Genomic DNA, 10,625 nt, shown 5'->3' with positions numbered 1-10,625 from the left:
CACAGTCCAATGACTAAAACAAGTAAAGGAATAAAAGAGTAAGGCTGATAAGAATAAGTGGGTCAATAAATCAAGGACTTTTTAATGTCAAGGGCATTGGACATGGATGGAAGACAATTCTAATAACTATATTCCTTCCCTTAAAATATTCATCAATTATACAATTAGTTTCTCTTCTGCAAGATATTAATTTATATTAAGAGTTGTAATACAATGAAACACATATTATCATTATTATTTATTCACTTCATTTTGTTTATACGAAGCAATGTTATGTATGCAATAATCAAAGAGACTATAATCATAAAGAAGAAACCAAGAAGATTATGCCAGAGATCCCAAGGTTCACTGTACTCGATATTCTGCTCGTCAAGGTAGTCATTGCCTCTTATGACACTTATATTACTGAAATAGTCCAAAAAGATAAATAAGGTTACATCACATGATGGCAGCAATTATTAATGATTTAAAGACAAGTAAGGATGTTGATGAGTAGAGGTTCTGATAATGTTACATTAATCAGTGTTGGCAAGTCGACAGAGATGTTAAACAGATGGTGGTGGTAGAGAATGGCAGTAGTAGATGATGATGTCAGTGACACTAATAACTGCAAGAAATAGCAGCCAAATCACCCTCAACTGTATTTAAAAAAATAGAGAAAGACATAACTGTAGTCCTAAGCACACTGTTCAATAAGTAAGGGATGGCCATGGCTAAAACTCTGTTGATTGACATGTCTTTTCAACTAGGAATGACTTGAGAGTAAATAGCAACACTGATAAAAATGACATTTGTGATAATGAAAGTAACAAAGGAAATTCACTAAAACAATCATGAAATTGATGAGAAAAAGTAAAACATCAACAAGAATCCAACAAGGATAGCATTCACCTAAAAGTAAAGCAAGAATACATTTTATATCTAAAAAGAGAAAGAAAACCAATGCATGAATTAACTTACCAATTTTTGACTCCATTGATAATGGGACAGAAGGTCATGTCCTTTAGTTCATTGATTGATAGTAGCTGAAATGATAAATGGCAAATTGTCGAAATATGTAGCAGAAAGGATTATGGTCAAACACTTAATCACAGATAACTTGAATAATGGATAACTGGGCTGTTGCAGTTTGTAGAATTATGGCATTGTTTAAAATATAGATAAATGCTCATATACATATCCATTGACACACAAACATACATGTACAGATACACTATTCAGTTATGACAAGGAATAGTTTTTACAAACACAGGCAGACAACAATAATAAACACAATAAAAGCATCAGGGATACTTTTATTGTTTTTACACACACACACACGCACATACCTGCACTCAGGCATGCACACACGCATACACACAGGTAAAAAGACATATCCACATCTAATTACTTAAGACAAAGGAAATTCATTTTGATAAAACCCATTTCTTTTCAAGTTAGATCCATAGTAGAATTTTAAGCCAACACTGTAAGCCGAGTTCCTTCTTCCTGCAGAAGTGAACTGTACCTCATCATGGTACTTGTTTACTGATAATATAAAAACTATAGCCTCTTGATCAGAAGGCTGATTATCTTTTAACTCATTTACAGATCAGAAACAAGGAAAGTAAAACATTAAACAAAGTGCTTATACTTAAGTCACACTCCTTTGAATTTATCATATATTTTGGATTCAGTCTTGACCTGATGATGTATTGCAAGTTGCTTTTTGTAAATATTGTGTACACTTTCAATTAATTTTAAATATAACAAAGAATTTAGTAAAATAACTTAGTTATCATTAAGCTAGTGTTAGGAACTTAAATTATGACTAAGGTTTGGTGGAAGATTTTAATTCAAAACTTATGAAAACAAGACATTTGTACTACAGAGCCAGAGGTGGTTTCAGCCGGGTTGGTATCGAAAGGGTTAATGTTGACAGGAAATCCAACAACACTCATGGTAGCATTTAAATCAGTGGTTCTCAACCAGGGTCCACATGGCCCCTGAGAGTCCATATAAGATTTTTTGGGGTTCACAATAATATTTTAAGGAGCCATGAAAAAAATTTTGCTTTAGATGTATTTATTGGTGTATACTGTAAGAAACAGCTTGGCTTCTTTCTCTACCATTTACATAGATCAACCTACACAAGGGAATGTGTGAAAAAAACTAAAGAATTCTGACAGATGTTTCTATAAAACTAGTTTTTAAATATTAAATGGCTATGGGGGTCCACCAGAATAAAGTAGTAATTAAAGGGGTCCATAGATAAAAACTGATTGAGAAACCCTGATTTAAATAGACACTTTAGACCAAGTCACAGAACCATAGACATCACAGCAATGTGTTTCTATGATCTGTGACCAAGACTAATAGGCCAATATATGCAGCATCTAATGAAAATTAAAATTACAGAACTTTACACACATGGAAGGCTTATATACAAATGAGACTGTGCATCACCATTGGCATGTTTATTTTGTAGCAGAATCAAATTTTATTTAAAATGTGTTTTCAGGTGTAACATCATTAATCTGAATTCTGTTTAAGTAATTGTGTCTGTTTTTGTGCAGGACATAATCAGTATATATTTGTTTACAACACCAGTTTCTGTATCAACTGCAAAGTGACATCCCATACTACATACTCAATTATTTGCTTGTATCTGAACATGTTAACACATGCTGCAAATTGCAAGCCTAAAGCAGAGTTTGATAGGCAAACCACATATGTTTGTTTGCTTTCTTTAAGTAAAGGCTGTGACATATCTATAAGTATATATGATAATAAAAATATTAAACTTACAACAGTTCCATAACGGGTGAGACTTAAATATTTGATCCATTGGAAATTTTTGGGTAAAGAATCTATATGCACAAGGAATCCACTAAAAAGCTGCATGAACATAAACAGATTATAAAGTTTAAAACAACTACAATAGCAACAACTTCAACAATAATAATACATCAAAATAACATAGTAGCATATATGTTGGTGATTCAAACATTTTATTCAGTTATTAAATCTCCTTTGATTGATAAACTAATTGATATATTGATTATTTCCATAACTTTGACATACATATTCAAAATCTCATACGGAGCAGGCATATGCACACTGATAAATCAATTAAGCAGAAAAAGTTAAAAAAACAAAAAACAAAACAAAAAAAATCAAAATGTGAAGGAATATCAAATGTTAATTATTCTCCAATTAATTGCCTCATCCAAAATGTTACATATTATTCTTAGTTTCCTTTGTAGTTGTTCTCCACACACCACACTAACATATTTTACAATTTGTTTTTTACTGAACCAGATCTGGCTGATACAGACTATTGATCTTATACAATTAAATTTATAATAAATTGGATAACTTCAGCATTTTTAATTTGTCTATATAATTTATGTTTCACAAATGAAGTATTCCTTACTTTCTAGACACACAAACTTTATTTTGTATGGAAGAAAAGTTATAGCTACTTGATTCCACCCTGTATATATCATTGATGATTATTTTATTGACAACTGACAACATAACACAAAAAAAAAAAGAAAAACTACATGGTGCAATTTTCTCTCATAGTCATAAATAGTATAATAATTCAGAGAAAACTTACCATCATAAAAACGAAAACGAGGCCAATAAGAGTGTTTGCAACTGCAAAAGCACTCACACCAGAGCTTATAGAAAAGGAAACACAGGAAGCTGTTATTGTGGTGAAAAAGACAGTTATGTAATATACAGAAAAGTGTTCTATATCTTTCTTGAATCCTGTTAAATGGAGAAAAATAAAATAGGTTGGAAGATAAACAGAATCAATTGTCATGCAGTTTAAATAATGTAAACCAAAGTAGTTGGCTGCTAAATTTCACCAACTATCAATTCTCTCCAACTGATAATAAAATTTAGGAAACTCATTTGTATTTCTAAGATGGTCTATAATTAAAATCCCATACAGCTTAAATGACACCACTGGGTAAGCAAATCAAATACTAAGCTAAAGATTTATAGGCTGAATGGTTGACAGTTATATCTCAGCATTGACACTCCATCTGCCTCCTTTATTTATCTCACAATCTCAGTAAAGTAGTGGACAACCCACTTAAAGGTCAGCATTTCCTGTCAACATTAACCCTTTCGATACCAACCCGGCTGAAACCACCTCTGGCTCTGTAGTACAAATGTCTTGTTTTCATAAGTTTTGAATTAAAATCTTCCACCAAACCTTAGTCACAATTTAAGTTCCTAACACTAGCTTAATGATAACTAAGTTATTTTACTAAATTCTTTGTTATATTTAAAATTAATTGAAAGAAACACAGAGCATCTCAAAATAAATACAGTAACGAAAGGGTTAATGTGTCAGTGCCCAAGACTCTCAAACGACCCTAGTATGTCCAGCTGTAATTAGGTACCATAAAATAGGGACAAAAAGCCACATTAAGCAGCAGTAACGTAAAATTGACTAGTGAAGTTGCCAAATTCACAACTTCTCACTGTGGCAGAAAAACTCATAAGAACCACTTAATTGTAATATTACTTTGAATTCCAACATGAAGATTCTCTTTTATCAATCCAACAAGTTTGTAGGACACCCTAATGAAAAATTACGTATCAAATATTCTGCGATTTGATATTACATTGGCAAAAAGAGATATTTCAATGGAGACTTAATGTATTAGTATATCAAATGCAACTAACAGTTTGAAGTTAACAGAATCATTTCTTACCAATCATCAAATATGTAATGATACAAAATATTGTAACTGGAAGAACTCGCATGGGTACAATGTCACATGTTACTTTGGCCAAGAAATAGGATGAACAACGATAGAAACCACGGGAATTCTCACGACTAAAATCAAGCATAACAGAAATCAAAACTGATCAGTGGAAAATTTATCAAAAAGTTTGTGAGCTACTTTAGCATATGTTCTCCCACAGACTCTGTAGGCTACACTACATTAAAATTAGGGTTGGGTTTAGGGTTAGGGTTAGGGTTAGTAAGAGTTATGGTTAGGGTTAGAGTAAGGGTTAGATTTAGGATTAAGGCTATAGTTAGGGTTAGGGCTAGACTGTACACTATAATGTAAATGGCCAGGTAGATTGCACACTAAAATGGCACCTAAATCTGTTTTTTTTATATTTATGATATCTAAAAATAATAATAAAATGGGGTTTATTATAAATAGAAAAATGTCAGAAAATATCTCCTATCTTCATTATTTTTACTAGCAGAAATACTGCCTGGTGATTATCTGTCAATATATGTATAAAACTTGAAATGGAAAACTTCTTAAGTAATGTGGATATAATAAATAGATATAGTGTAAACATTTTCATTAATATTCTCAAAGTATCTCATAGAAAAATTTTGTAATAATTTTTAATGGAAACAATTGAATAAAAGTAGAGAGCAAAAGAGAGAAAAAGAGAGACAACACTGCAGAGAAAGTAAAAGTAACAGAGTATGCCAGAGAAAGATGTAAAGTATTAATAATTGGGAAAAGGGTTACAAACAAAGAGAGAGAGGGAGTGAGGGGAGAGAGAGAGACTGAAAGGAGAAAGACAGAAAAATCAATAAAAAAATGAGTGTGAGAGAAAAAAGTTATAAGGACAGAGAAATAGAAAGACTGGCAACAATAAACAAAGAGATGGAAAGAGAGACAAGTGACAGAAACAGACAGACAAACTGACAGACAGTATTGCAAGGAAACAGTAGACGAAAAGGGATACAAATGTAAGACATTAAAAAATGCTGTCATACTGAAGAAAAATTAGATTTCTGATTGAAACAAGTAGTTAAAATATACTCAAATTATAATTTATAGGAATTTTAAAGATAGTATAGACTTTAATAATTACTTTCTTATAATAAATGTTAGATACTTAAAACTAATTAATAAACAGCTCTTTTTATTATTGTATAAATTTTCCAAAAATTTTGAGTGGCTGATTTATTGGAATTATCTTACTTGTATGTTGAGAGGGAAGTTCTTTCAACTTATTGTATAAATAAAGTTAATTAACAAATACAGTTACAAAATAAAGTTAATTAATAAATTCATAAAACATAATCATCATCACCATCATCAAATGTCCATTTTCCATGCTAGCATGGGTTGGACAGTTTGACAAAATCTGACAAGCTGTAAGACTTCATCAAGCTCCATGTTAGCTTTGGTACAGTTTCTATAGCTGGATGCCCTTCCTAATACCAACAACTTTACAGCGTACTGGTTACTTTTTTTTTGGGGGGGGGGGCACTAGCACTGTTGAAGTCACCAAGTAACTTGCAAGACAAAAGAATGAAAGGGAAAAGCCTCCTTGACTGAGTGAAAAGATGTATTTGAGAGACAGGAAGATGATTTTATGTGAGATGCTGAGAGGCTAAAGTATGATGGAGGGACAAACCCAGGCATCTTGCTACAGAGGATATACAGAGTCTTGCAGATAAATTGAGACAATTTTTACAATGCATAAAACTGGTTATAAATACTAAAATAATAGTAGTAGATAGATATAATTTTAATGTAACACTAGATTACCTGTGACCCATTGGGTCACCTGCAAAGTCTGAGTTTCCCAGCAACAGAGTTTTATTTTGTGGATATTTTTTCTTTTCCATGTTATTTCGCATGCTTTCAATGAATGCGACATCGAAATCATGCATAAACGGCTCCTTTCCCCGGAAAAGGAAAGATTTGGTTGCTATTTCTTGCATGCCCAGCTACCACATAATAGGTCCTTTATGACACATAGTTGTTACGTGGTAGCAGGGCGTGCTAGAAATACCAGCCAAATCTTTGGAGGTGAGATACATTGAATGCACTTGAAAAAACCTATGGGAAAAAAATTATTTCACACAGAGGTTATGAACGGGTCTTTTACGAAATATTTACCATATTTTTAAAGTCATTTTCACTTGAAAATATTTTTTAAATATGCCAAAACAAATTTTTATAATGGTATTCACTTGAAAATAATTTTAGAAAAACATTAAAATATTGTCTGTTTAAAGAAAGCTAAAATATAAATACTTACTGTACAAAGAACTTACATTTTTGAAATCACATTCACTTAAAAATATTTCTAAATGATAAAAATTTTGTGTACATCAAAAAGTTTACATTCTTTTTTTTTTGTTAGAGAGTGAGAGACAGTGCAAAGACTATGTGTATGTATATGTTACAGATAGCGTGTGTCTGTTTGTGTTGAGTCACATGCCATGACATTCATTATATGTGTGTGTATTCTGTATGTGTGTATGTATGTTGACATCATAGAAGTCATGATTTTTTTGTCAAGAAATAACAAACAAAAATTGTGTTTAATCATTTTCATTAATAAATAGAAGTTCAAAATATCACAAAACCTCAAACTGCACTGCATAAAGTAAGTATGAAAATATATATGTAAGAAAAAAATTTTAATAAAACATACTATTTCTGAGATATTTTGGGTACAAACAAACATCTTTTAGAGTTTTAGTATTATTAAGATTTATTACAGCAAAAACATTTATCACTCAATAAGACTGCCCTTCTTGGCAATTTACTGCCTCCACTTGAGAAGAAAATTTTTTAGCAGCTGCTGCAACCTCCACCGTTTTGATTTTGAATGTCACATGCATGATGCAGGTTTTCAAACTGTTGACACTTGAGTGTGGTGAAGCATTAGTCCTTGCTTGAAGTATGCCCCATAAAAAGTAATCAAGAAAGTTGAGACCTGGGCTATTACTGGGCCAGATGTTGGCCCTCACAAAAAATGGCACCTTCTCACCAAGGAAGGCCCATGTTGCTTTTGACCCATGGCATGGTATAGAATCCTGGATAAGCACAACATTGTCAAGCCCAAACTTCTGCTCCATCCAAGGTAACAGGGAGTTCTTCAGGATGTCCAGATACTCCTTTGTGCTGATCTTCAAGCCAGACTCAAGTGTGGATCCATGACACTTCCATCACTTGCTATGGCTCCAAATACCATCACAGAAGCAAGATTCTTAGTCTCAAACACAGGGTGAGGGACATCAGAAGGGTTGTATGCAATCTTGAGAATTTCTGTGATTCACCTCAGCGTCCACAGGGAACTTCTCGTCTACAAACACAAGAGTTTTTCCTTCACTTTGATGTTTGATGAATAACAGAAGCTTGGGGCATTTCTTGGCTTTGATTGCTTTAGCCTCACCTGTAATGAGGTGACGGCATTGTGAAACACAGCTAGTCATGCCAAGGTTCCTGTTCACAAATCTAGACACCATGGAAAGGGACACATTGCGTTTCTTTGCAAGAGTTGTCATGGATGTGGATGCATTGGCTTCAATCGAGCATTTGAGACCAGCGAGAAACTTTGGATTGCACTTGGAATCACTTTGAGTCTTGTGATATTTTCCATCAATCTTTCCCTCTTCTTAAAATTGTTTATACATACAATAAACTGTTGCCTTTGGAAATTTTGTCAACATAGCAATTTTATTGGCAGTGTGCTCAGCACATGCCAAAACAACAATGGTAGAATGATTCTGTTGCTTCATGACTTTCTGTTGTCAAATCAGTTTGCTATTTACCTGAAAAATAAAGAGGAGGATTAGATTTTCAAGCAAGCAAGGTTTTTAAGAAAATGAAATGTTAAACCCACTATGTCAACTTAGATGGTAGTGATGAGATACCAGGACATCTGAAGACAACAAGAAAGTGATTATAAGAGAAAATACGAATAGTGTACTAAGAGGAGGAAGGGAGCAGTTTCCTAAGAGTGTCAGAAGAGAGTAACAGATGGTTAGAGATGGGAAAAAAGGTGAATGTCATGAATGACGTGAATATGTGGATGTTTGGTTGATGAGAAATATTGGTTTGAAGGGGGTGACAAAGGTGAGACAAAAGAGATAAATGTGGAACCACGAGGTAGGATAGCTGAGAAAGTGGAAGGATGATGTGCAAGATGATGTACAATGATAAAGATGGCAGTCAGAGGTATATTAGGAATAGTTATAAGGAGTGGTGTGACAATGATGGTGGATATGAGATGGCACAGAGAATGTAGATATGAGATTCTATCTTATGTGCATCTAGTATGCAGAATACATTCCTGAGGTATTTTCCTTAGCCATATCTTAGAAAAATTTAGGCCTAACAGACAGTTACTACTGGCACTGCTGCTGTTGCTGTTTTTTAGCAAGGTTTCTCAAGGATATTTCAGAAAAAACTCAAGGTAGCATGTACTAATTAATGAATCATGCTTTCATTAACTGATTTAGGGGCTCATGCAGTTGCAAGTAGACACAGGCTCCCTCTCAGTTTTTCGATTCTTGAAGCAGTAGAATATGCTGGAAGTGACAGCCAGAGAGGGAAGGACTGCACCAGTACTGGACTAATATTTTAAGGAGCCTGAAAGAATGAAAGATAATGCATTTTATTTAAGATTTTAATGGATTCTAATGATTTTGCCAATCAATGCCTTTACATGTGCATGCAAATACATATATATAAATATATAAATAAATTGTTCATTTATTCATTAGGAAGGATATTCAGCCATAGAAACCATGCCAAACCAGATAGTTGAGCTTGACAGCTCCTGTCAAACCTATGCCAGCATGGGAAACAAGCATTAAATGATGATGTTATACATGCATGCACACACACACACACACACACACACACACACACACACTGTAGCATATATTTTCATGATACAGTCATAACCTAGTGACATAATATGCTGAACATTATGGTAAAGCACACATTAGATAATTATAATCTCAGTGTTCTACACGTAAAACATCGTTCAGATTTATATAAATGCTGCCTTTTTATTGTTGCATAACAATAATGATATATATATAGTGTAGAAAATATAAAAGAGAGAGAAGCTATGTAGAAGATTCATTTGCTTGCAGTGTTGAGTTCAATTTAGTCTTTGAACCTGGAGAAAGTAAGAGCAAACAATGCCAGTTGTAATCTACCATAGAACTACTCAAAGATCAGTTCTTCAGTTGTGGCAGGTAACCATCAATATTACTAAACTCTTTGATGATGATGTTTGTTGTAGTGCAGAGAGCGACAATACAAGTGATGCAGCATGTATTAATAGAATAACCTGGATAAAAATTTCTGCTAAAAAGACATCCTTTGATAGGAAGCATAGAGATAAACAATGAAATGGGTGTTACTATGGAAACAAAGAATATTTCTGTAATACTTACATGAAAAGTACGCGTTCTTTAAGAAAGAGATCAAGTGCAGACAAGCTGGAGAACATTTGATTCACAATAATGAAGAAGATGACACCATTCCTGCAGCAGAAAACCATTGTTATGAGATTACTGAACAGGTTCTGGTGAGAAATAGTTTCAGTTAAGTTGCTTTATGTATTCTAAGGAATATTTTAAAATGTGTAGCTACACACACAAAAGCACATGTGTGCATATCTCCACATACATATCAATAAGAAATGCAATGCACACACACACACACCCATATAATTACTTTCATTATTCCAAGAGGCATGTAGACACACACATACACACAAACTATGCAATTAGAATCTCTCTCTCTCTCACACACACACGCACATACACACACACTCACTCACACACAAACTATGCAATTAGAATCTCTCTCTCTCTCTCTCTCTCTCAC

General features: G+C 33.3%; 1 protein-coding gene across 2 annotated transcripts in view; it reads right to left on the bottom strand.

Moving 5' to 3' along the window:
* Positions 1–225: 225 nt before the first annotated feature.
* The window catches only part of LOC106870928 (broad substrate specificity ATP-binding cassette transporter ABCG2), a 44,393-nt gene continuing 33,993 nt past the window's right edge, over positions 226–10,625 (bottom strand). For both annotated transcript variants that reach the window (XM_014917168.2, XM_014917167.2), the window contains 6 exons: positions 10,190–10,279; positions 4,716–4,840; positions 3,602–3,756; positions 2,788–2,877; positions 961–1,025; positions 226–405 (listed from right to left, as the gene is read on the bottom strand). In XM_014917168.2, coding sequence (XP_014772654.1) covers positions 243–405; positions 961–1,025; positions 2,788–2,877; positions 3,602–3,756; positions 4,716–4,840; positions 10,190–10,279 — 688 coding nt within the window. In that variant the 3' untranslated portion in view covers positions 226–242. The remainder of the gene's footprint in view (positions 406–960; positions 1,026–2,787; positions 2,878–3,601; positions 3,757–4,715; positions 4,841–10,189; positions 10,280–10,625) is intronic.

This window comes from Octopus bimaculoides, chromosome 3, assembly GCF_001194135.2.
Source record: "Octopus bimaculoides isolate UCB-OBI-ISO-001 chromosome 3, ASM119413v2, whole genome shotgun sequence".
Lineage (NCBI taxonomy): Eukaryota > Metazoa > Mollusca > Cephalopoda > Octopoda > Octopodidae > Octopus > Octopus bimaculoides.
This window is presented reverse-complemented; position numbering and strand designations above follow the sequence as displayed.